General features: G+C 38.6%; 1 protein-coding gene across 1 annotated transcript in view; it reads left to right on the top strand.

The window, feature by feature from the left end:
• Positions 1 to 27902, top strand: part of LOC114026495 (fibronectin type-III domain-containing protein 3A-like) — an 80870-nt gene that overhangs the window by 5645 nt on the left and 47323 nt on the right. Inside the window, exons 2-4 of the mRNA XM_027840220.1 lie at positions 20984 to 21111; positions 24640 to 24715; positions 26583 to 26659. Of these exons, the coding sequence (XP_027696021.1) occupies positions 21019 to 21111; positions 24640 to 24715; positions 26583 to 26659 (246 nt within the window). The 5' untranslated portion in view covers positions 20984 to 21018. The remainder of the gene's footprint in view (positions 1 to 20983; positions 21112 to 24639; positions 24716 to 26582; positions 26660 to 27902) is intronic.

Raw genomic sequence — 27902 nt, 5'->3', positions numbered from 1 at the left:
AGGAGACAGGTATAATCAATCCTTCAATTTTACAAATAAGTACATTTTATAGTAGTCACTGTATATGACAGAGAAGAGAGTTCATATATTGGAAAAATTTACATTCAGTTTTGGCTTCAGTATTTAAATTACTCTGTTAATTTTTCCAAAATTTTCCATTTTTCACAATAATATTTTGTATCATCAAAAATTAAATACTTGTAAAGTAACATGAGGACAAAGAAAGACCTTGGTGTAAAATTCTGTAAGCAGTGCTTTAGGCTGGATAACTCAGTCCTCTCAAATCCTACATGTTCCATGAAGCCTTCTGCAGCCCACATTGATTTCTCCCTCTTTCTGATCATGCACAGCATTTACAATTAATAACAACTTGCATTTTATAGTACTTTATGGTTTAGAAAACCCAAATATATCATCAAATTTACTCCTCACAACAGCCTCTTCAAACCACTTCTGGTATTTTGAATTTCTCCTTTGCACTTAGAATGAAATTTGAAACAAATTTGTAATTTGTATACATTTGTCCTCTATGAAACAAGAAGCCCCTTGAGGGCAGACACTTTGTTCGTTATTCCTTAGCACCTCCAGCAGTACCATCCATGACACCATTACTTTCTCATTGCTCTGTATTGTACATTTGTTAGCTTGTGTATGTTGTATTACATTAAGCGTGGCACTTTATTATATATAGGAAGTCCCCAATTTCCAAACAGAATCTTTTTTGAAAAGTTTCTTGGGGCAGCTAAATGGTGCAGTGGATAGAGCTCGGGCCTTGGAGCCAGGAGGACCTAAGTTCAAATCTGGCCTCGGATACTTGACACCTACTAGCTATGTGACCCTGGGCAAGTCACTTAACCCCAAATGCCTTGCAGAAAAAAAAAAAAAAAAAACAATAATGTTTTAGGGGCAGCTAGGTGGCGCAGTGGGTAAAGCACTGGCCCTGGAGTCAGGTGGACCTGAGTTCAAATCCAGCCTCAGACCAAACACATGACACGTACTAGCTGTGTGACCTTGGGCAAGTCACTTAACCCCAATTGCCTCACCAAAAGAAAAAAAGAAAAGTTTCTCGCTAAGTTTTTTGGAACTGTGAAACAGATTTTCCTGTAGAAAAATTATATCAGTGATGGTTATGTTCCTAGGCTAAGCCACACTTAACACACAATGCAGGTGAAATACTGTATATGGTATTTGAAATTTAAAAAAAAGGATGCTATTATGATTGTAATTTAAACAATTTAATGAGGCATTTTATTGTAGATGCTGGTATTTGAGAAAAGAGTAGTTAACAAGGGTAGACCTGTACAAAAAATTCTAAAACAAAACTCAAGGCATTTTCAAGGACTTTAAAGGCTGATAGTATTTATTTGTTATCATGTCTAATTTCAGTTCTTAATTGTAGCTTTTGTTTCCTTTGATACAGATGTCTTACTAGTAATTTTTAAGGGTTATCAATCATAGTTAGATCCTTTCTTCCTTTTTTTAACTTAGAATTTTCTGAGGTACCTAGGCTAGAGCTGGAAGAAGAATGGAGGTTTGCAGGATCACTGATATATAGCTGGAAGGGATTTCAAAGGCCATCTTGTTCAATCTCCTTTTATAGATGACAAAACTGAGGCCCAGGGAGGTTTCTTTCTTTTGCCCAAGGTCATACTGGTACTGGGCATCAAAGGCAGGATTTGAACCCATGGTTCTCTTTAAAAGACTATTTGTACATTTAAGTAAGTGCTCGCTGGAGGTAGAATTAACTGAATGCTAGTGGCAAAAGAGGCAAGTTGAAGGGACCTTCATTCCCTTGGCTGGAATGAGGGGGCAGGAGGGCCATAGAGAGAGTGTAGTTCAAAAATAAATAAAAATGAAGCAGAAATGTTGGGTTAGATAGTCCCTGTGTTGGCCACCAGGTGGTACCATTGACCCAGAACAGCTTGGTTTCTATCTAGAGGAGAAGAAATGGTGAAGAGACTTTGGTCTTGAGTGTTCAGTTGGACATTTATATAAGTGAGGCATTCAGAAGTAAGGGAGCACCTCTTCTGTCTTTCCCATGTGTAAAATATTTCATTTGTGTAAGACCCATCACAAAGATACTGGAAAGTCTTTGAAGGCAGAGACCTTGCCATATATTACTTTATATATCTCCCACAGTATGTAGTGCAATGTTGGGCATATAGTATTTAATACTAGCTAGTATTTATAGAATGAGTTAGTGTTTGCAAAGCACTTTTGCATATATTATCTCATTTGGTTCTTACAACAAACCTGGGAGAGGTTCATTCTATTTATTATCCTCGTTTTATAGATGAAGAAACTGAGGGGCTGAGAGGTTAAGAGACTTGCCCAGGGTTACACAGCTAGTAAGTGACTGAAGCAAGATTTAAACTTGGGTCTTAATCTCAAATTCATCTCTCTGTCTACTGCACCACCTAGTATTTCACTCAATAAATGTTTATTGAATTGAGTTAACATTCTTTAAATAAAGCTTTTGCCTTATTTTTCTGGTTGTTAGTCACCGAAATCATTTAATTCCATAGTATGTGCTTACTTTTATACTTCAGCAGATCTTTTATCACTATTGGTGTTCTTTCCAATGATGTAAATCACAACTCATTCATGTGCTTTCATCCTGGGTGACTGTTTTTTATACCCTCCCATACATCTTCTATAGGGGACCCCACTAGTATGCTGAGGGGCTTCCTTTACTTCTCTTAACATTCCATGGACAGCAGTGGAATACACAGGCTGCCCATTGGTTATTTCTTGTTCTTGCTACATGACCAGCTCACCTTCTTTTCCAGTTGGGCGTGTCTCCAGTAACATTCTTTATGCCACTTCTCTTGTACAGTCCTAGGTTTATAATGTGTTGCCATCTTCTTGTACACACCATATACCTCTCCAAAGCCTCTTGGGGTAACCTTGAATACTAATTGGGGGGGGGTCTCCCCCTTCCTTGACTCAGAAATATAGCAGCATCAGAATAATAATGGTTATAAAAAAGATGGGTCTTTGTTTTCAAGATGAAACTTGGAATCATTAGAAGCACTGCACAGCTTCCTAAAGGCAATCCAGCTCATTCTCTTCTTCCTGTTTAATTTGGGGCCCAGCTCCTTGTCCACACAGTGTCTTTCCAAGATACATGTATGGACGGCCCAGTTTTATGGGTTGTCCATCAAACTGTGTGTTAGTCTAGACAATAGGCATTCTACAGTCATTTGGTGTTTTTTTTTTCTCTTGTAAATAGGCCAAAGTGTTGAATTTTTGCTTAAGAGGAACTAAGTTCATTTTTCAATGAGAGAAAAACTTAGCAAATTTTGTCTAGCTAACCTAATTAGTATGCAATGAAAATTGTCTTACATTGAACCTGGACTCAGAAACAAACTAGTTGCCTTTTGGAACAAGGACTGGAACTAGAGTTGCCTTGAGTTCAGGGTTGGGGGTGGAGGTGCCATTCTTTGTCATTGAACTCCTTTATATTGATTCCTGACTTTGGGGATCTGGTGATCTGCTTAGTGCAAATACTGATCATTTTTCATTGCTTTCCTCATAGCCCACCTCTATAGTCCTCATCCATTACTTGTATGTTTGGGAAAATACCACGATTAAAAATTTGTTGTTATTGTGTAACTACTATGTAACACATCATTTCACTTTTTGACATAAATGTAGATCCTTCTGACATATATCAAACATAAAGAAAAAATTAATGTCAGAAACACTTGATCATTGTAATAGCTTTCACTTGATCTTTAAAATTACAAATCCTTAAAGAAATTATATATGTAACATGCTAATCTTTCATTGTCTTACTACATATAACCATATATTGTTAATTCATGCTATACCTCAAGCTGACTATTATGAGGAGTAATTTTTATATCAAACTACACTTTTTATCAGCATTATGATATTTATAAACTAGGCACCATGGTTTAGTCAAAGAATGATGCAGTTTCATATTGTTAGTGGCCAAAACTAAAATAATGGAAGATCACACCTTCTCAAAGTTTTACCTAATTAGCATTGATGTTTAATATAAATTTAAAGGAGTAACAGAACATGTTAATCTGCTTTCAACCTGGAAATTTCCCAGAAGCTTTAAATCTCCAAACATTTGACAATAGTATATTCCAGAAATTACTTTTGTGATATTTCAGGGTTTACTTTTTAATGCACCTGTATGTAACTTCATATTTCTATTTTAAAAAAAATAAAAAACCTGAGTAAGTGGTTGTCATGGAGAATTCCAAGTCTGATGAATACTATTTTTGGAATGGAGTAGGGAACATGAGCTACACAGTGAACTCTGCAGTCTGAATTGAAGCACACACTTGGCTGTTGGAAATGAAAAAAAGTAATAAAAATTATGAAATTACAGGGAGCCAATTTTGGTCCAGCAAAACTCTGGGGTTGAGAGCATTCAGATTGGCTATTGTGAACTTGAATCAGGCTGAATTATTCTAAGAGGTAGTTGTATTTTTAAAGAAAGATTGTTAGTAGAGCCTAGAATAAAAAAATTGAATAGTAGTCTTTGCAAGGAACACATTTATGTCACAGGATAAAATGTGTTTAGTATTAGAATAGCACTTCCACTCTTTTGAAAGTTTTCAAAATTAGCCCAATCTGATTTAGTAGATTTGTTTTCATTTTCCGTAAGGTAACATACGGTATTGATGATTATCTGACCAATAAGGGAATAGAGTAGTTTCTATTTTTAAAAAAATCCATTAACTATTATGCTTCCTTCCTTTCCTTTTTCTACATTGATATTATTGTTTAAATGCGTGTAAGTCTCATGGCTGAGCTGTCTGTTTTCTCTGTGTGGTATGTATGGGACATAAAAATACTTTTATTATTATGTGCAGTAGGCCATTTAAACCTCTCTTTGCTGCAAATCTTGAAGCAGTTTTGAAACTCTGAAGGTGGTTTCCTTTTACTTAGCCAGAAGTTGAAACTGTAAATCCTGCAGAGGTGTCTGAATATCTCTTTTAGTTTGTTTGTTTCTTCCCCCTGCCTCCCAGCTTCTGAAGTGGCTGATGCCAGAGTTTTCTGCTTAATTCTTTGTTTCAGTTTAAGGTTAATACACACACAGAACTTCCCTAGATGAATTCATGAGATTTTTTTTTCCCTTTGTGGAAATGCCCCTCAGCATTTTGTGGTTTTCCTCACATGATAATTTCTTTAAGGACTGCTTCATGTTGAAGCATCGCAGCTATAGAGAATAATGACAAAGTTGTGGGGAGAAAAAAAGCAGCAGACTGGTAGCTTCTAGGAGAATTTACTAGGAGATTTCAAGAGAATGGAAAGCAAAATTAAAAAGCTGCATTGAGCAAGGTACTTTAGTAGAGAGAATAGTTAATTGACCTACCTAATGAGATGGAAAATAGATTATGTTGGGGGAGGGGCACTTCTTGAAACAGCCAGAGAGATTCTCTACGCTGAAAAAAAATCCTTGGCAACCAAGCCTTTGTCAAACTGTCCTTCATTATGTAGTTATTTATCCTACTCTATGTGGGAGATGAAAGCATCAGTTAAAACAAATGTTAACTTATCTGGTCTAAGAAATAAAATAACCTATTGGCTTTTTATTTGGATCTCCACTTTATGACTGAAATGGCATCAATGAAGATGGCGCAGAAGCTTATTGGTTGCTATATTTGTGCCACATGTTTGATCTGATATCAGTATTTTAGCTTCACATCATGAAGATATACTTATTCTTGTGACAAAGCCAAACAAAAATATAGTCCTGGTTTTACTCTCAAGTGTTAAGTGGTCAGGTTATGCCCAGTATTTGTAGCACCTTAGATTGATTCTCTGTCTTTTAAGCACTGAGCAATTCTTTGTTCCCTCTTCAAAATATAGTGCATAATTTATTTCTTAACAAAAAGAGGGACAGATGATCCGCCACAGGTAAGTATTTTCAAATCCTGAAATGTCTACCAGATACTAAAGCTAGGAAATTGATTTTGGAAGGTAAAACACCTATTCCAGCATCTCTCTACAGGAGTAATGATAGTTTTGATTTCAAGCTTAAGTAATTTTCACAAGTGCTTAGAGGTGAACTCTTAATAGTTCTGCTCAAAGTTCATAGATTATTCAAGTTTGAGGTTTTCTTTAAAACCTTTGTGACCCTTTTCTGATCGCTGTCTCCATCCATGCTTCTCAGACAGGAAAGAGCAGATCATCCTCAGTTAAAGTCAAGACAAATCTCTTAAGCGTTGCCTGTGTTTGGGCGGGGAATCGAGCAATAATATTCCCATTACAAATTTTTATAGCAAGACTGACTTCTCTGAATCTTGAGACTTTTGAAACTGATTAAGCTTAAATGTCACGCAAAGTTGAACCAATTCATTAAACTGATTTTAGATTTAACTTGTCTAAATTCCACGGTTACTCTGTTGTGGTTCAGGCATTTCAACCATGCCTGACTCTTCATGACCCTCTTTAGGGTTTTCTTGGCAACGATGCTGGAGCAGATTTGCCATTTCCTTCTGCAGCTCATTTTACAGATGAGGAAACTGAGGCAAACAGCGTGAAGTGATTTGTCCAGGGTCACACAGCTAGTAAGTGTCTGAGGCCTGATGCTGTATCCACTGCGCCTCCTAGCTGCCCCCCAAAAAGGCCACAGAAATCAAGATGGTAGGTCAAATGATATCCCCTGGGTGTATCATGAGGCCCTTTATGTACAGAGTATTCATCTAAACCCATTGTATCATAAAAAGCCTATAACAGTGATGTTTTGCTTGCCCCTTCATACTGGGATTACATGGGAATTCTGTTTTCTGATTCTAAACAGCTAATTACAAACTAAATGCAAGGTAATGCAAGGTAAAAGTATTTCCCAACTTCCTGAGTATGTTGGGATGATATGGAGAGTGGTGACTGTACCTTTCTACTTCACCAAGATTGCTCTTATACTCCTAGCCTATTAATTTCTTATCCCTTGAGGTATCTCCAGTGGACAGAGAAACAGTAGCTTTTTCTTTGTGCATCCTTCCCTGATGAGTTGCACTCTTCTCAAGGGTGGATGTATCAAAATACATCTTTCTGACCTTGAGAATGATAACGTGACCTGCAAGTTTCAGTTACCTTGATTTTATAGTAATTTGCTAATTCACCTTAACCTTCCAAGACACACATTTCTTCAATTGCATCCTTAAAGCAGTTAGACAGCATTTCATCTACACACAGCCTTTTCTGTATCTCTTAATTAGTGCAAAAGGAGTAAGTGCAGTTTTCTTTAATTTGTTGCAGCGTCTTCAATCAGAAGAATTTGTTTTTTGGGAAAAGAGCCTCGGCACATGTGAGACAATTGACTCAGACTGGGCCTCAGAACAGCTACCTCTCAACTCTATTAAGTCTAAGAAATGGAGTTGAGATTAGTGATTTGACCAGTTTCTTTAGAATGTGAATTACATGGACTTCCACTGAACTTAACTTAGTCATTGTAAAGAGTACTATTTCTATAATATTGTGAGTTTTTTCCTTGACAAAAATGAACTATTCACATATTGTTTTAAGTTTATTGCACCCCTGACACCTGAGTATCTTAAAATAAGCAAAAAAGTCATTTGCCATCTTAGAAGTACTTAATGCCACTCCACTTCAGTTTAAGAAAACTGGTTCCTAGGGAAAATGGCAGTCCTGCTAGCTATTTTGGACTTTAAATATCAATTTCTTAGTAACTATATTGTCGGAACATAACCAACGTAACTCAGTTTTAACAACTCTTAAGAGATGTTAAAAGCTAGTTTTGTTTTGTTTTTTACCGTGTCTCCAAATTATTAATGCACAGCCCCAGTGATTCTCCAGAGGGATCTCAGTCTGCTTTTCCAGTCATCTGAATTGTGACCAAAGGAGAATTCTGTTGGAATACTTGATCCCATTCCTGAACAACTTAAGAACTAGGAAATCCCTGCAGAGTCTTGATCAACTCTAGAAAATTCAGGGACATGCAAGTGAAAAAGTGAGGGGGGCGGGTGGCTGTAAGGAACAGAAACCCTTCCTGTAGTGGAAATGAGTGTCCAGTCAATCCCTACCTCTCCTGGTGAGTCTCTTGGGAGTTGAAATTTCTCGAGTTCCACTAAATCAGGAGCTCTTTTTTGTGTATCATGGATCCACCTTTTTGGAAGTCTGGTGAAGTCTTTGGACCCCTTCTCAGAATAATGTCTTTAAGTGTACAAAATAAAACAGATAGGATTGCAAAGGACACCAGTTAAATTGAAAATGTTAAAAAAAAAAAATTCACAGCCCAGGTTAAGAATCCCACCTCTGGAGGGTAGTACATTTGGGAGTAGTATTTTCTACCTCTCCATAAAAGGGGGAGGGAGTGTTGTACAATTATCCAGGCCTTTAAAGCAACCTTATTGGGGTATACCGACCCTAAGGACCCTTGCTAGCTAAAAACATTCATTTTTTTCTCATTTATCGCTCGCTGTCTCTGACGATCCTTCAGTAAGGTATAACTTTATTTCTGTGCCATCTTATTTCAGCTCATAAAATCTGGCGCTGTATTATCAATGAAAAGCTGTGGGTATTTGTTTGTAGAATGCATGTGAAAGGGATCTTCATGGGGCCAAGAAAATTCTGGCTCCAAACTCAAGTACTTACAAAGCAGCTGGCTAAAAAAATATTACTGACAATGCAGTGTTTGACCAGATGGTGTTTTCAGATGTTATAGCTCAGCTGTCCCTTCTGTTAAAACCAAGCTCACTTCTCACTTTTGAGAAAATAAACTTACTTAGAGATGATTCAAATGATTTCTGATAAGTTTGACTATTTTCTGAGATCTGCATTGTTAGTACATTGAGAAAAAAAAAAAACTGGGTCGTGCTGCTATGCTCCACTTTGCATTTTAAAATGCTTTTGAGTGGTAGCCCAGCCTTGTAGACTGTTTAAAAAAACAAACAAACCAGCAAGCTCCAGCCTTATCTGTCTTTTGAGGAGTAGTCAGGATGGTGTGAAGAGCTATGTGCCAGTGACTTTTGCCTTAGGTGGGGAAAAATTTTTGAAAGAGCCTGTAGCGTTTATCACTAGTTAATAGGTGCTATCTGGCAGCTACATTGGAAGTTACCAAGTGCTTGAAAGTTTGGAAAGCACTTGGCCTATAACAGTCTTGAGGTAAATAGTATAAATGTTATCCTCACTTTACAAATGGAGGAACTGAAAAGTGAGGCTTACACAGCTAGCTGAGGTTTTCATGTAGCTTTCCCAGTGACTCTGCAGCACTCTGTATGCTATAACAGAAACATTGACCAAATGCTAAGAAGATCTTTACCCCAGAGATTGTTTGGGAGGCAGGACAGTATAGTGGAAAGAACACTGGCTCTGGAGTCAGAAGAGCTGGTTCAAACCCAGCATCTGATACATGCTACCTGTGTGACCCTGAGCAAGTGACCTCACCTCTGTAGGCCTCAGTTTCCTGATCAGTAAAATGAGGGGTTTGGAATAGAGGGCCTCTATCATCCTGGGAAATTACAAGAGATCCTGATAGTTTCCCTTATCACTAGGCTAAAGCAATGTAAGCATCGAAGAAATATACTCATGTATTTCCCCCCCTTTCCCCACTGATTTTTTTCTTGAATGTCTAATAAGAAGAGGCAGAGTTTTTCCTTGATTTCCTTCAGCCTCAGAGCACATGAACATGTGCTGATTTGCATGTCTGGGTCTAATAGGCTTGTCAAAGATGATCATCATTATGGAATTTGGTCACTAAAAAACAGAAAAGTGTGTTTGGGCATATCTTCGTGTTGAATCGTGCATAGTTTACCCCAAAGTCACCAATCCCTGAAAGACCTTCTGACAGGTTTACATTCATTCCAACAACCTTAAATATATGGCTTGTTTCATGCAATCTCCATTTTGAAATTTTTAAAAACTATTGTTGCCTACTGATTATCCATTAGTGCCTCATTCTAAGAGGAAATGTTTTTCTAGAATTTGAAACCAAAGAAAAACTTAATGATGTCAACATTAGGTTTTGGAAATTTGATAATGTTACTCTTAAAATTTATAATATCAGTGGTTTTTTTTTTTTACCACGGAAATCTGAAAGTATGAGTATAGTAATACCTCAAACAATTTTGTCTTGATATATGTGGTTCTTAGTGAATACAAAATTTGAAATAATTTCTCCCTATAAATTTTTAAGGTCTTCCCAGTGAGTAAAGGAAGTTTAGTCTAGAAATACCAGTTTTCTTAAACCAAAGACTCAAGAAATTAAGGAGTACTTCAGCGTACCTTTAATTCCTGGATGCAACAATTGTAGAGATTCTTATGTGTAAAGAATTTCAAGTTTGTGAGGTTATGTAATAAAGCTTATTGTAATTTAAATTGTTCCTTTAAATTCAACCTGACCATTTATTAAGCACTTACTATGTGCTAGATTAATAAGACATGGTCCCCATTCTCAAGGAATTTAAAATCTAATATTTCACTTATTACCTGTTTTTATTTTAGCTTATAGAACATTTATACTGTGCTTAAGAATAATGAAGGGGTTTTTTTTTTTTGCCAAAAACATCTAGAATTCTGACCATTATCAACCTATGTATCAATCAAAGGAGCATCGCCAGTTTACTAAGCATCTACCAACCAACAATCGTTATTAATCACCTACGGTGTGCCAGGCACTGTCCTCAGTGCTGGGCAATCAAATACAAAGAATTTATATAATTCCTACTGAAAGGGAACTTAAGATTTTAATCAGGGAGACAAGTACATAAATAAGTAATAATAGCTAGCATTTACTAGTGCTTCAAAGTTGGCAAAGAACTTTCCATATTGTCTCATTTGATTCTCGAAACAACACTGGGAGGTAGGGGCTATTATTATCCCCATCTTACAGATGAAGAATCTGAGTCAGAGAGGTTAAAATTACTTGCCCAGGGTCATGGTAAGTGTCCAAAGTTGGATTTGAACTTGGGTCTTCCTGATTTCATGTCCAACTTTGTCCCCTGTGCTGCCTCAGTTTATAAAGAATAGATACAAAGAGAAATCATACAAGGTAGAGAGGGACAATGCTAACAGTGAGAGGGGGGTATCAGGAATAGTTTCATGTAGAAGTGGTGCTTGAATTCCTTCTTGAATAATAATAATAACCAGCAAGTATATAGTGCTTTAAGAACTGCGAAGCATATCTCATTTGATCCTTACAATAATCTATAAGGTAGGTGCTATTAACTCCATTTTACAGGTGAAAAAACTGAGGCCGAGAAAAGTTGTGACTTTACCTAGCGTTGCACAGCTCGCCAGTGTCTAAGGCAGGATTTCTGCTCAGGTCTTCTGAATCCAAGTGCTAAATTTTATCCACTGCACCATACTGCTGCTCGTGAGACAAAGGTGAGGAGGACATACATTCCAGGTATGAGGAATGGGGAGTTGGCCAGTTTGGCTGGTGTATAGAGTGCTTGGAGGGGAGTCATGTGTAGTAAGGCTTGAATGGTAGAGTAGGGCCAGCTTGTGAAGAATATTAAATGAACAAGAGAGGATTTTCTGTTTTATCCTAGAGATACTGAGTCAGAGGCTATCTGAGTAGTTCAGTCAAGAACTAGGGTAGTGGCTGTGTGAATAAAGAGAAGGGGCCCTGTAAAAGATGGCATGCGGGTAGAAATGATAAGATTTGGGGGTGGAGGGGGAGTGAGTGAGGAGTCCAAATGATAATGAAGTTATGAATCTGGGTGACTAGATGGTGGTAGATGGGGTAAGTTTGAGGGGAAAGATAATTCTGTTTTAGACATGTTTAGAATGTTGGTAAGACTTAACACAATTGGTGATGAGAGATTGGAGTTCAGAGAAATACTCAGGCTGGCTATATTGATCTGGGAGTTATTTGCATACAGCTGACAATTAAACCTATGGTGGCCAAGGAAGTTACCAACAGAATGCAATGAGAAGGGGCGGAATGTGGATGATGATACAGAAAAGAGGTCTGAGTGGACACCCACCTAAAAGAACCAAGAGAGGAGAGGGAATTCAGGAGGAAAAAGGTAGTCGGTCAACAGCGTCTGATGATGGAGACAAGTCAAGAAGAATGAATGGGGAAAGGCCATCAAACTTAGCAGTTAGATCATTCAGAATTTCGAAAACAGCTGTTTCAGTTGAGTGATGAGGTAGGAAGCCAGATTGCTAATTTGAAAGCCAGTATCCAGGAGAATACAAATGTGCCTGCCTCAAAATCTGAAAGAGTCCTTATTGTATGATTATTATGAAAATATTGTTTAAGCACATTTTGTACGCATGGCATTTTCTCTTGAAATATCTGAAATAGAGTAAGCTCGGGTAGGTTTCACAATTTGTAGGAGTAGAATAAGGTATTTAGAATTTATCATTAATGCTCCTTTTAAGACTATTAAAATTTAGTGATTACTGAATTAAATTGTTTTTTTCCCAAAAATTCATTTAAAGTATTTGTTTACTGTAGGAGTTTCTTAGCCCTGTCTTCTTGAATTTACGTGATTTGATGACATTTGAGTTAGAACCTGACAAGAAACTTAATCTGGAGGCAATGTGGCTTAGTAGATTACCAAGTCAAGAAGCATTAAGCACCTACTATGTGCCAGGCACTGAGCGAAGTGCTGGGGAAAGAAAGAATGGCAAAAGCAGTCCCTGCCCTCAAGGAGCTCACAGCTTGTGGGGGATACAACGTGCAAATAACTATGTACAAACAAGATAGATCCAGGGTAAAGTGGAGATAATCCCTGAACAAAGGCACTGGCATTAAGAACAGGAAAAGGCTTCTTAGGGAAGGTGGAATTCTAGTTGAGACTCGAAGGAAGCCACTTGGCAGAGTGAAGGATGGAGAGGACTGCACTCACAGAGGTGGGAGATGGAGTCTTTTACAAGGAACACCAAGGTGGCCCATGTCACTGGATCATAGAGTATGTGGAAAGGAGTAAGGTATAAAAAGACTGGAAATTTAGGAAGGGGCCAGATGGATCTTCTGTTTGATTCTGGAGGTGATAGGGAGCCACTGGAGTTTGCATGAAGGGAGGTGATATGCTCACTTCACTTCCATAGCTGAGTAGAGGATAGACTGGAGTGGGGAGAGATGATGCAGGGTGACCAGTCAGATGGCCCAGCGTGAGGTGATGAGGGTGCACCAGGGTGGTGGCTTCGTCGGAGGAGAGAAGGCACATTCGAGAGATATCGTGAAGGTAAAATTGTAGAACTTGACAACAGATCGGGTGTGGGAGAGTGAGGAGTCAAGGACGACCTGGGTTGGGTGACTGGGAGGATGGTGCCCTTCGCAATAATAATAAACAACTAGCATCTATATAGTACTTTCAGATTTGTAAAGCACTTTACAAATATTCTCATTTGATCCCCACAGCAATCCTGGGAAGTAGGTGCTATTATTATCCCCATTTTACAGATGGGGAAACTAAAAATAGTTCAAGTAACTTGCCCGGGGTCACATAGCTAATAAGTGTCTGGATTTTACTTCACCTCTTCTTGACTCCAGTTCTGGTGCTCTATCCACTGCCCCACCTAACTCCCTCAGTTAATGGGAAAGTTAGGAAGAGGGGAGGAGTTGGGGGGGGGGGGGTTGGAGGATAATGAGTTCAGTTTTGGATATGTTGAGTTTAAGATGGCTATGGGCATCCAGTTTGAGATATCCAGTAGACAATTGGAGATGTGAGATTGGAGGTCAGGACAGAGGTGAGGGCTGAGAATAATTTGCATAGAGATGACAGTTAAATTCATGGGAGCTGATGAGATTTCCCAAGTAAGATAGTAGAGAGGGAGAAGAGAAAAGGGCCCAGGAGAAAACCTTGGGGAACAGGCGCAGTTATCAGGTGGGACCTGGCTAAGGATCCAACCAGGGAGACTAAGGAAGAGGGGTGAGTCAGTGCTAGGCTTGGAGTCAGGAGACCTGTTTAAATTAGGGGTTCCAGCTCTCAGTCTCTGCTCCTGTGTGTGCTACTCGATCCTCATTTCTGCAGGAAATGTTCTAACCTTCTTCCTCAAGAGCCACGGGTATTTGGAGTTCTAAAGAGGCTGGGAAGATGGTCAAGAAAAATAGCTGAATTACCGTCTTGGGCTGCCTGGTGTGGGGGAAGGAGCAGCTGGGCCTCCAGTGAGGACAGATGTGAGCTTCACTCCCGACTCGGACGCTAGCTCTCTGTGCACAAGGAACAAGCCATTTCACTTCTCAGAGCTTGTTTCTTCCTCTGTAAAATGAGGATAATGTTTGTACTACCTGCTTCACAAGATTATTGTGAGAAAAGGAGTTTCAGGTTTTCAAAGTGCTAAGTAAACCGTAAGTTCTTATATGGGGCAGAAACTGAGTATGTTCCTTGGAGATTTATTTACAGGGCAGCTTAAAGTCACAGGGCTTCTAGGCATTTTTCAAAATAATCCCAAAAGGTCTTATGCCTGAACCAGTTTGCCAAGAGTACCAGGGTCCTTTTTGATTTACTCATTATACCATTTCGAAGTGGTGGAGACCTGTTGAAGCTAGCCTTGCTTATGAACTTTTGGCATGCTCTCCTAGCATCGAATTGATTCTTTGAAAACATGATGTTGGGTGAAACGTTTGGAGGACGGCTCCGAATCAATGATGTCATAAATTCATAATCAGCCAAACTGTGTTACAGCAGGGGTATGCCGGGTGGTATTTGGCTTAATTTGTTAAGGATATTATTGTGAAATAGTACTCAGAGTGTACCTGTAATGTTTTGGGGAGCCTTATTTATTTACCAGTTTGGCAATTAATTTATCTGTCATTATCAGCATGATTAGCCATAAGACCTCTTGCTAATTTTAAACAAAATCATACTTGCTACTGAATAGAGCCATGTCCACAGTGACATAGGACCTTAAATATAGTGCGATTTCTCCAGATTTTAGCAGGTTTAAAACAACCAGAAAAGGGCCAGAGTCGTGTGTGTGTGTGTGTGTGTGTGTGTGTGTGTGAAGAAGAATGAGAAAGTATTGATAATGTTTATTAGATATGGAAAAAAGTGTGAAGTGGTATAAATGGAAAATTTGAAAACCCTTCCATAAGAAATGGCTAGCATCTGTTCAGTGATAATCTAGCATAAAGTGCATGTCAAATCACTTCCTGATTTTTTTTTTAGAGTAACAGTTGTGGAATCTTTAGTTATACGAGAATAATGTAGTCTTGCCAAAAAAAAAAAAAACTGAAAATAACACATTAACATGAGCTGCCATACATAGAAAATAAAATATAGTTTGGGACAGATTGAAAATGGTTATAAAACATGCTTAGCCTTTTTTAAATGAGTTAATGTCATAATTAATAGATGATACTTATCACCCTTGGAGATCCTTAGAGCAAGGTAAAGATACCCTTCACATTCTGATTCTTTTGGAATGTTTAGATCTACTTCCAGGTTGCCAAGTAATTTCTTGTTTCGGGGAACTCTCAAAAGTATTCATTTCTACCATATTGGTGGTTCATATTTCTACCTTCTCAAAAAACAGAGATTTGCTCTGCAACTCTGGGCCAACTTTTTCTCATGTAATGTTATGTGAATAATTTGGCTGACACTTCCATCCCAGAAATGTTGTACTATATTGAGGAGTTTCTATATGTGGCTCTTGAATCACTTATGGAATTCCTAGAGTGAGTGATCTGAATCTTGGCAACTAGAGGTATGTAAGTGTGACATGTAAAGTGGGGGTTTTCTGCCAATTTTTAGCTCTAGAATCAAATGGAGCTGAGCCTGTGACAGGGCTTTCTCAGTATTTAACTTGGAATTTCAGTCTCTTGACACATTTATATATTATTTTTTTCTAAGTTAAGGATATCCTTATCTACATTTTTACTTGGGTGATCAGCTGATGTACCCCTACATATTTAGGAAATACAGGTGCATTTTCAATTAGATTTTGGCACAGGTGGCCCTTCAGTATTTCAGTGGATTTTACTTAATATTGGCCCTTCCTCCACTTGTGCAGATCACAAACTATCCGTGCCTTTTATCGTCTGTGGTTAGAACAAAAGATGAACAAGACGCAGTCCTCACCATTGGAGAGCTTAGATTCTCACATAGGAGAAAATTATCTTATTTATAATTTTATATATGCATACATGTGTGTGTGTGTATATATATATATATATATACATATAAAAATAACTATGATAAAAGACAGAGTGTGGTAACTATAAAAGAGGTGTGAGTGAAGAACTCTTAGATTTCAGATGAGGAACAGTATAGGATTATTGTTTCAGAGCTAGAAGAGACCATAGAGGTCAAAGAATCCAACTCCCTTATTTACAGATGGAGTAAGGGGGGGGCAGTGGAAAACAAGAAAGGGGAAATAAGGAGGAGGCTGGACTTCAGCACAGATGGCGATTGTAGTATCTCAGAGCTTCAGATTCATTGGCAATTGTAGAATCTGTCTGACAGTTCACTTTTCCTTTGAAGCCCTTTGATAACTCCAGGATCCTTCCTCTGTTATTGGCCACTATGATGACCTCCGCAAAAGAGTAATTTTCTCTCATACTGAGGAACTACTAACTCGGCTCTCTAGGAATTTGTTCTGCCAGGGCTCAGCTGCAATACCCTCCTTTGCCTATAGGTGCTACCTATGCAAAGTGATTTATGAGTGAGCTAAAACAAATTAGCTCTCTTCTTTGTCAGTCCATAACAAAAATTCTCCATATCCAGTTTTCTTAAGGACACCTTTTCAAGAACTATTTGGCCATAGGAGCCCTCATGAAATGCACGTGTATGTGAACGGTAATTGTTTTATATGAAATAAAAAAATAACTATAGCTTGAACTTCACATAACCTACAAGAACAGTAGGAGGAAACCTAAAGTTATCAGAGATATGTTAGATGTGTTCATGTTTAGAACTGTAGGTGGCAAGATATTAATACCCAAGCCTCCTACATGTGAATGCCTCCAACCAAGTATAGTGAGAATTCCTAAAGGGGTTCCCCCCCCTTAATGAATTAAATTTTTGTCTTAAACATTCCATTTCTTTTATAAGACTTAAGTTTAGGTTCCTGAACTGAGGTGTGGCATGTCACATTCCTGGAAGAGAAGATTTTTAAGGCCTAGCTATAAGTCACTAAAAATAGGGGGTTTAGACTCATCACTTCCAGCATAATTTAATTTTAGCATTGCGACTGGCAGCACTATAGTACAGGTATTTTTAGTAGGGATAATTATATGTCATCTGATATGAATATATTTTATATGCTGTGGTAATTCAGAGAATGGTAAATTGGATGACATGGTCTGACATTCAAATGCAAATAACTTACTGAGGTAATCAAGAATGATTAAATAATTTATGCAGTTTCGTCTCTTGTTAACCAAAAGCAAATAAATAGTAACGTATTTTATGTGAGGTATGTGCTTTTCTGACTTTGTGTGCAGTTTTGGCAAGTGCAGTGTTTACCTTTTATATAAAAACTTAACTTACGGGATATTAACTATAGGTTTCATCTCTACATTCTTAGGGAATGTTCTTAGAGAGATTCAGCCAATCAGCAAGCATATAAGTACCCATTTATATGGCAGATACAAATATGAAAGTTACTGAAAAGTATAACAATAATCATAGCAATGGTGTCAACAGTATTTTCTTCATAACATCTTCAGTTTAGGGTGATACAGCTTCTATTATGAGGCACGTGTACAAGTAGATCTTTGTGTGTTTGCCTATGGTGAGCAAAAAATAAAGGTAGCGGGCTTAGATGTATAAGCTATCCCTCTCCTAGGTTATAAAATGTTTTTAATGACTATTTTCCCTGAATGCTGTGGACATCAAGAGAGGTGGTGTAAAGAGCAACTGAGAGGGTCAGAATAAATCATCTCTCAGGTCCTTTTCAGCTCTAACATCCTAGAAGTCTCTGAGTGAATGTGTTGGACAGTAAAGTAGACAGGACAGTTGCATCCGCAGGGCTGGGCCTTTGAACTGTTCGTTGAGTGCAGCAAAGACCATTCGTTGTCTCTCTGGACCTGTTTTGCAGCTGAGCCTAAGAAGGAAAGACCCTGTTAAACAAGCTTGGATGCTTCAAGTAGGAAGCTGCAATGTGTAATGAACTACTGTCTAACACTTGGACTAAGACCAGCAGTCATTTAGCTGCTTTGGAGCTGGGGAGCTGGCAGAGTCTGGTCTGGAAGAAACACGTGATAAAGCGGAGCTGCAAACAGTATGCACCTGGCCAGATGGCCACGGGTACTGCGGGAGGGAGGATAGCCCACGTTTGTGACTGTTAGTATCATGCTTTTACAGATCATGTATCACAGTTGATGGCAATAAACATAATGTAACTGCTGAGATTGATGGGCCTGCTAAAAATCTTGTCTGTGTGTGAGACAGTAGAATTTTGGACCTGATCTCCACAGCTGACTTAAAGTCTTTTAATTGTAGTGCATTTTAGCTTCTGTTATCATTAAGTTTTATACTCAAATTCAGCTGGGCCCCAGATTGTTGCAATTATTATTATAGCTGTCTTAGCCATTTGAAATCTTCATCTTGTATGGCACTGGCAGCTTTGGGCACAGAGCAGTTGCCAGGAGACAGCCCGAGGTGTATTATTGCATCATCAACGAGGAAGGTAGTTATAACAAAGCTCTAAGCCCTTCACAGGCTGGAGACAGCAAATCTCTGATCCATTATACAGTGTTTGAAAGTGAATGCAACAAATGGCAAGTTCATGCTGTCATCAACTCCTTTAAAGGGTAAAAGGGGGACGGTTTTGAGGGGTTGACAGGGAAAGGGAACAAAGTTCTATGCTGTGTTTATGCTGTTCTACTCTGCCATAGGATTCTGCTCGTCCTTCTGGTACAGTGTAAGCAATATTGTATTTATTTGTGGTTTCTCAGTTGTTAACTGACTAAGGGTATTCATGGTGAATTTCAAGGGAGTTTTTCAGTTTTGTCTTACACAGTTTGGGAAACTGATAGATGTAAATGTTGGCTGCTCTAAGTTGGTGCCTTTTTTTCAGGAGTGGGGTGACAGTTTGTTATATGGTGTTCATATGTAGGAGAACTGCATTTTATCTGGTGTGAAAAGAAAAAGATTCATTGGGTCTCACAGTAATAAGAACTGTTCTATATTTGTATGATATGTTATATTTTCCATTTTGCTTATTTCAGTATATTTTTATGCCAGTCCTGTAAGGTGAGCAAGGCAGGTATTATTTTTCCCCATTGAGTAGATGAGGAAACTTCTAGTACCCTGATTGAAATTCTACTTTAGTTGATGCAGTTTGGTTTAATGAATAGCCTTAGAGCTAGAAATCTGGCTTCTTTTTCTGGCCATGCCACTATGAGACATTTCTCAAAAGCAGTGGATCCTTCACACGTTGTAGAAGAACAATAGATCTTACCCGGCAGACTTAGAAATGCACTGTTCTTGGGAATCACCTCCTCGTATCTCTCTTATTTAACTTCAGTTTGCTGTTCAGCCATTCGCCTCTCTTTGGAACGGAGCCGCATCTGCTGCCTCTTCTCACAAGTGTATGAGAAGAAGCAGATCTGTAATTCTACCTTCAGTACTGCCCTTCATTTGTGAGGTAGGGGATAATGTCTAGAGTGCTGGGTTTGGGGTCAGGAAAACCTGAGTTCGGATTTCGCCTCCGACGCTTTGTAGTTGCGTCACCGTGGGCAAGTCACACATCTTCTCTAAGCCAGTTTCCACGCCTGTAGAACAGGGGTGACCTGGCAACCTCTCAATCTTGACTTACCACTCTTCTTCACCCCATATATCTATTTTAATCCGTTGCCAAATCTGGTCATTTCTTTCTCCAGATTATCCCTCACACACCTTCCTTCCTCTTCTTTTACATAGCTACCACTCGCCTTAGTTCAGGCCCTCATCTACTCTCACCGTGACTATTGCAGTAGCCTCTGCCTCAAGTCTTACCCATTCCAGTTCATCGCTTTGGCGCAGCCGCCAAAGTGATTTTCCTAACACGCGGGTCTGACATTTTTCCCTCCCTACACAACAAACTCCAGTGGCTCTCTGTCTCCTCCAGCGTCAGCTAGAGAGTCCTCTACTTGACAGTTAAAGGTCTTTACAACTTGGCCCCTTCCACCTTGCCAGTCTTGTTATACTTTACATCCCTCTTCACACTCTACATTCCAGCTGGACCAGCCTACTCCATCTCCTTTCCTTTGCGCTAGTAGTCCCTTGTGCTTAGAATATACTCCTTACCTCTGCCCCCTTGGAGTCCCTAGGTTCCTTCAAGACACAGTTTAAGTGTGACTTTCTTAATGAAATTTTCCCCGATTTCCAACATTGCTAGGGCCTCCCTGCTCCCAAAATAGCCTTGCATCCCTTTTGTGTGTATCGTGTATATACTCATATGTGTATGTGTTGTCTCTCCCACTAGAATGTCAGCTCTTTGGAAATGGGAATCGTTTCACTTTTGTCTTTTTATCTCTAGCACTTAGCACAGTGCCTCCTTATACACAGTAGGTGCTTAATGTTTGAGTAATTAATGGCCAATAACAATATTTGTAACTCACAAGATGGCTGTTGACACTCAAATTGTGTATTGTCATTCAGTCGTTTTTCAGTCATTTCCAACTCTTTGTGATCCCATTCGGGGTTTTCTTGGTAAAAATACTGGAGTGGTTTGCTATTTCCTTCTCCAGCTCATTTTACAGATGAGGAAACGGAGGCAAATAGGGTAAAGTGACTTGCCCAGGGTCACACAGCTAGGAAGTGTCTGAGGCCAGATTTGAACTCAGGAAGATGATGAGTCTTCCTCATTTCAGGTCCAGCACTCTATCCACTGCGCTACCTGCCTGCCTATTTGTGTGTATATACGTGCCCATATATACACACATGTATATGTGTATGTATACAGATGTTGTAACATGTGACATTTTAAAGCCCTCTATTAAAAGTCTAATATCATAAAAGCAATTTTCATGAAACTTTTATGGAAAGCAAATTACTTAAAGACTTCTACTTTCTGGAGTATTTTGAAAAGTGACTTGTTGGGAAAGAAATACGAACTTCATTTAATTAACCTAAGGCTTCATTTCTTCTTACAGGCTAATCAATGTAAGAAGCAGTCCCTTTATGTATTATGGCTGAACAGGTTCCTGCTCTAGAACCTACACCCGTAATGAATGACATGCCTCTTCCACCTCATATGGTAAATGGGGACAGCATGCAACAGGTGAGAATAGGTGGTATTTGGTATTTTCAAGCCTAGCATAACTGTTATTCCGTAAAATTTATGCAGATACCTGGAGTCAAAACCCTTTCTTTGGCACTGTGTGTCCCAACAATTAGCTCATGTCTTTGGTTCTTCTTAAGTCATCCTTACCAATAGTATAATCGTCATTTCTTTATCAGTGCTGATCATCATCCACACTAATTTTCAAAGATATCTCTTTGGTTTCATCTACTTGTGTGTAACTTTGTCCAGATCCATAGAAGGTCTTGGTGCCCCAATGGATAACAATTTTGGACTTTCTCCAAAATGTCAGAAAGTGTTGATTTATAAACAATGATTCAGTATATTCGTAGGAAGTATGTATATGTATGTATATGTGATGTTCACATATATATTTTTTAACATTTTACTAACACTGATAAGGGTCTGATATCCAACATATAGGAAATTAATATGCCAAAAGCATATTAAAAAATATGAACAAACTTCACAAAAGATCTCCAAACTATTCACTGTATGAAAGACTGCTCCAAAGGACCACTAATAAATGCAAATTAAAACAATTCTTAAGATCTCACCTCATACTCAGCAAACAGGCAAAGATTATAAAAAATGGAATTGGTCAACGTTGGAGGGTCTGTGAAAAGACACACACACTGTTGGTGGAGCAGTGAATTGATCCAGCCATTATAGAAAGCAATTTGGAATTATGCACAAAAAAAAAGTGACTAGAATGTTCATACCTTTTGACTCAGAGATCCCACTGTTAAGCATAGAGAGAGGTCAAAGACATACCACAGTATTCCTAGCGACACATTTTTGATGTAGCGAAGAACTAAAAACAAAATAGGTGCTTGTCAGCTGGGGAATAGCTAAATCATTTGTGGTACTCGGATATAATAGAATATCACTGTGCCACAAAAGACATCAATAAAATGAAAATAAATTTTAAAAAACATATTATTTGTAATAAGCTGACCAAAAACCTTTAGAAAGAGACATGTTTGGGTAATGTTAGTACTAATTATCTAGATAGTACTTTCTTGACCCAGCATGGACCATTCATAGAATTAGAGCTGGAAGGGACCTTGTAAGTCATCTGATTCACTCCCTTTGCTTTCTAAATGAGTAAACTCTAAGTTCAAAACACTCTCCATCATTTTAAAATGCCTTTTCTGTGAAATTGCCTGGACATTGTAGTATCTTGAATAACTGTCAAAGTAGGTAATTTTATTGAAAATAAAATTTATACTTATAAAATAAAGATGTATTAAAAGGATGGTTTATCAGGGAAGTTTTTTGTTGCCTAAATAATAGGTTCATTCATGGAACAGTAGTGCAGTCTTCTGAAGCCTAAATGTTTATAAAACAGCTCTTTAAATGTCAAGTTGACTTCTAAAACCAACTTTACTTGTCTAGAAGAAATTTTACTTTGAGTAAAGGATAAGGGAATAACTTCCCCTCTTCTCCCAATGTCCTCTGTCACCCAAATAGTAATAAAATTAATTATGTTGATTGGTAAGATAGTCATCCCTCTTATACCTGGCTAAAGATAGAAGTCCTACAAATTTGGAGGCAAAAGGGACACTGGAAATCAGCTAGTCCCAATCTTTTTATTTTATGCATGAGAAAGCTGGTGCCTAGAGGAGTGAAATGTCCTCGCCAAAGTCATGTAGCTAGGAACAGAACCAGGATCTGTATCTCCTAACTCTTTTCCACTATGCTCCATTCCTTCTTTTGGGAACTCAAGCAGATTGAGTTTTATTCCTAAGTGGAAACAGTCTGACTTGGTGTGAAGAATGGGTCCTTCCTGGATGGACGATGACTTCTGCCGTCATCCTAGATCAAAGGTGTTGTCAGAATGGGTGTGGCCTCTGTGTTAGAGTTCCGTGATCAGATCAAAAGTGATGATAATCATCTTGAAATTTTAAGCTGCCTTAACTTTCTTCTGATATTGTGGACATGATAATGATAGCAAACATTCATATAGCCCTTTAAGGTTTACAAAGCGTGTTTCATAAGGTATCTCGTTAGGTCCTCACAACAACTCTGGAAGGTAGGTGTTCTTATCCTTACTTAATAGGTGAGGAACTGAGATTCCAAGAGATTAACTGACTTGCCCAGGGTCACAAAGCTGGGAAGTGTCTGATGTAGGATTTGAACCCAGGTTTTGATTCCAAGTTCAAGGCTCTATCCACTATGCCACCTAACTACTGGTATAGAAACATAGCCGATCGACTCTTTCAGACAATTTCATAGTTGTTCAGTTTAAATTTTTTTTACGTTTAAAGTGCCATTTTGAACAGCAGAGATTTTAGCTACTAGTATCTTCCAATTGTAATAATTAAAAAAAAATAGCTTAGACTTCACTTTTGTTGGTTTAATTAATTGATGAATTCAACTTTAGTAAATCCTTTGCCATGCTGACATTTTCTTACGGTCTGCATCGAAGCTGTCAAACATGCAGCCCACAGTGCTGCCCAAACCAGATACAAATGTTGTTGGGAAATACTTAACAAAATAAATAAAAATATAATAAAACAAAGATAACATTCCACTTCAAACTAAGTCAGTAAGCAGCCTGCAGGACTCCTTCTGTACAGATGAATGGGCCCCATTTCTATTTGAGTTTGGTACCACTGGGCTATGTGACCATTCCAAGAGAAATCCAACTTTACACGTGGAATGTCAGACCCACACTTCATATCTACAATGAAATATCTCCCTCACAGCAGAAAGGTGGGGGCCTACTAGGACAAGATATTGTATACACTTTCGGATAAGGTTTTCTGTATTGAATGCTTTTGTTTAACTGATTTTCATTGTCACAAAGGAAGTTTCCATTGGAATAGGAGTGGGTTTGAGAAGAGACTCAGTTGTCAAAGACAAAAGGCCCCAATAAAATATGATTTAACAAATGGAAATGCAATGAAATCCAGAGAGACTCCATTCAGCTTTTAACTTTGATAGTAGCTTGTTCAGGAGAAGGCTTTGTTGAAATAGTCATCTGACTTCATTTGTTTTGGTCACCAGCTGCACCAGTTTACATATGGAGGGCACTGTTAGTGTTCATTTTGTTGGTCATTAGTCACAGCTGCTGGTCCAGTAGAGGAAGTCTACAAGGTGACCATATAGTCTCCAGTGCACTGTTCATCAAGTATTCAGGGGCTCTGTAGCCAAAACTGCATTAAGCTTTGCTCTTTACACCTTTCAGCACCTGTTTTCTGATGAGAAATTCTGATGTGTTTATCCAAAATTATTATGATTCCAGCTTTTGGCTGGAGGGGTGCTGTGAAAAAAACCAGGGTCTAGGTAGGGGAAGTTGCAGGGAGGAACTGCATGTATGTTTAAAGGAATTGATTTATTAAATTTCTTCTTTGGGCTTATTTAACTGGCCTAGCTATTTGTTCTTCCCTAGAGATTTGGATTGCTCCCCGTGGGCCCCCTTGACCTCATAAAATAAACAAAGATTGATTCTTTCCTAGTCATTAAGGACAACACATTTAACTATATGGCTCTTTTTTGTAGGTTATATTGGTACAGGTCAATCCTGGAGAAACATTCACCATTAGAACTGAGGATGGACACGTTCAGTGTATCCAAGGTAAGTGAAGGTTTAATCAAATGTGTGGTATTTGAATGAAACCGAACATTTGTGTTTTCGGTAGCTGTATCAAGCCTGTTTAATCATTCTTGGGTTGACATATACCTTAGTTGGAGATTTATTACTATTAGCAGAACCTCCAGGGCTTATGGTCCAGATCTTGCCAGCAACTTCTGGTAGATTAAGATATTTAAGGTCAGTTAGTCAGTAAGCATTTTTTAAGTACCTACTATGTGCCAAGCCCTGAAATAATTCAGAAGTCATATTTCCAAGGTCAAATTCAAATGTTTTTCCTCTGCCATCCCTCCACAAGTAATCACCCAGTCTTTACCTGAAGGCCTCCATGAGGGGGATCCCACTTCTTCCTTAGGCAGTCCATTCTCCACACCAAGACAACTCTGGTTGTTAGGAAGCATTTCCTGATCTCCAGCCTAAATGGGTCTCTCCATAACCCTCTGCTCATCGTTCTTAGTCCTGTCCTTTAGTGCCGAGCTGATCCAATCTAATCTCTCTTCTAAATGACCACCTTTCAGATATTTGAAGATAGCCATTATATTCACATCCTCCTCCCCCCACCCCACACCTCCAGGCTAAGCATCCTCAGTTCTTTCAAATGATCAGCCATATAGCGTGACCTTGAGCTCTTTCTCCATCCTGGACCCTCTTTACTTCTTTTGAAAACCCCTCAGCTTATTGGTCCCTTCTCTAGAAGGTGGTGCCCACAACTGACCCCAGCATTCTAGCTGGGGTCTGCCCGGGGCAGAGAGGAGAGGGCAGTGGGACTCTTGCCTCCTTATTCCTGGATGCTTGACCTCTCTTAATGGAGCCTAAGATCACATTTGCTTTCTCGGATCCCACGTCACTACTCCTACTCCACTAGAAACCTCAGATATTGTTACATATGTATATGACATTTTGATTATGAGTACTCTAGGTAGTTTTTGAAAATCTTGTTATGAGGGGCAGCTAGGTGGTACAGCGAATAGATCACCGGCCCTGGATTCAGGAGGACCTGAGTTCAAATCTGGCCTCAGACACACAACACTTACTAGCTGTGTGACCCTGGGCAAGTCACTTAACCCCATTGCCTAGTCAAAAAAAAAAATCTTACCATGGGTATGTTACCATTCTAGGATTTCAAAACAAAGATAGAGTTCCTATTCTTTGGGCTCAATACTAGTTTACCCCCTATTTCGTTCTGTCAAAGACAAGGATAATGGCATGTTTTAGTCTCTATGCTGTGTAACATTCTCAGTCATTTTCTTATATAGGAATGTGTGGATTTTTCATAATAAAATAGAATAATAAAAGGTCCAATTTTCAAAGGGCTTTATAGTTTACGAATTTCTTCCCACTAGCCCTATGAGGTAGACAGTCAAGTCTTACTCTCCCCATTGTAAAGATGAGACTGAGGCTTAAAGAACTTTAAGTGACTTGTCCATGCTCAAATGACTGATTAAATAGGCCCTGAATTGGGACTCACACCCAAGTGTTCTGACTCCTAAGCCCAGCGTTCTTTCCATTTTACTGCCACTGGTAAAGGAAGGGTGAGTACAGTTGAAGTCTGGCATTTGTTACATGACTAGCATTGGATCTTTTATTTATTAATATGCTATTTATAAGTAATAACACTAAGTTATTAACTCTGGTGCTAGCAATGAAACGACCTAGGGTTTAAAGTAATTTAAGATTTTGTAGATAACAGCATTGTCTTGAAGCACCATGTTTTCTGTAACACAATCCTAGCCTTTATTTAGTTAGGTAGTATATTTGTAGTTTAATAAGAAAAATAACATGTAAGTATGCTATTGTAGTAATGTGAGCCTGTGTTGATTTGATATTAACGTTTTTAATCATTCTGCTTTAGGACCAGCCCACGTTCCTATGATGTCACTAAATGGCTCAATGCCACCGATATTTGTTCCTCCTGGTTATATGTCTCAGGTATGTCATAAGATTTTATGTGGTATTTTGTGTCAAGGAATTTTTAGAGATTATTCATTCATTCAACAAATACTAAATGCCAAGGCACCGTGGTGGGCCTTCGTGGAGTATACAGTAATGAAAACTGGTCCTTGCCCTCAAGGAGAATTTATAATCTCAATTTAATTAAAAGGAAAGCAATAATGTAAAATATTTAATGTTCTTTCTAGTCTTATAATGAGTGAGTTTGGGAAAACCAATTAATTTTTCACTGAAACATTTGTCAACATATTGCAAAACAGTAACCATAGTATTATTTGACCAATCCTTCAATAGAGGGTACTCAGTGCCTTGAATCAGAACTTTTTATGTAATGAATTCAAAGCCAGGGCTAGATCTAGGAATGTGAAGAAAAGAAAAAATCAGAGATGTGTTAAGTAGTAGTGCAATATTTCTCTTAATGAATCGATTCCCTTCAGGACATGATATCAAATAGTGCTTAGAAACTTTGGTTTGAACAATGCTGAAGATATTTAAGGGGCTTCAGAGGAAAATTTCCCTGGAGTTCTAAGTAAAATGTATTATTAAATGCAACATTGAGAATTTGAGGGTCCAATTAACAATAAAAAGAAAGTAAAGCTAATCATGGTACACCCTTGCAGGTAGTGGTCCAAGTTCCCTGATACTTCATATGCCAGTATTTTTATTATGCTTAAAGGGTGTGTTTTGTTGTTTCCATCTCCCCACTGTAATGTGTCCTATTTGAAATCAGACTTGATTTTATACTGAGTACTTGGTCTCCTTAATCTATGGGGACAACTACTTTTTGATTTAAATGCTTTTTCAAAGTTTTACTAACATTAGCTATAGTAGTGGTAGAAGCCAGAGAGAGGAAGACGTCTGAGAGGATTAAAAATCCCCAGGAAAGCAAAAGTAGGTGAAAGAAGAGGGTTCATAGTGGCAGTACCAACTAATGATGGGAGTAGGTTGCTGCTAAGAGTGTTGGATGCAGACATTTATATGATCTGCCAGGAAGAAGAAACCAGAGAAAACTGGGGAATTAGAGTTCAGATTAAAAACCTCCACAAGTTTGCTCCTTGCAGTAAGCTTTGCAGAGCAATGGGAAGCTGCATGTATCCTAAAGGCTGGTGCTTCTTGGTTGTAGAGAGAATATTCCTGCTGAAAGTCCTGCTTAGAAGTGAGGAAGGGAAAAGTGCCAGCATGTGGTGTGTGAGCCAGTGCGGGGGGGGGGGGGGGGGGGGGG

Source organism: Vombatus ursinus, unplaced genomic scaffold, assembly GCF_900497805.2.
Source record: "Vombatus ursinus unplaced genomic scaffold, bare-nosed wombat genome assembly UNPS02004691.1, whole genome shotgun sequence".
Classification (NCBI taxonomy): domain Eukaryota; kingdom Metazoa; phylum Chordata; class Mammalia; order Diprotodontia; family Vombatidae; genus Vombatus; species Vombatus ursinus.
Note: the sequence above shows the minus strand (reverse complement) of the source record. Positions and strands in the feature narration are given on the sequence as shown.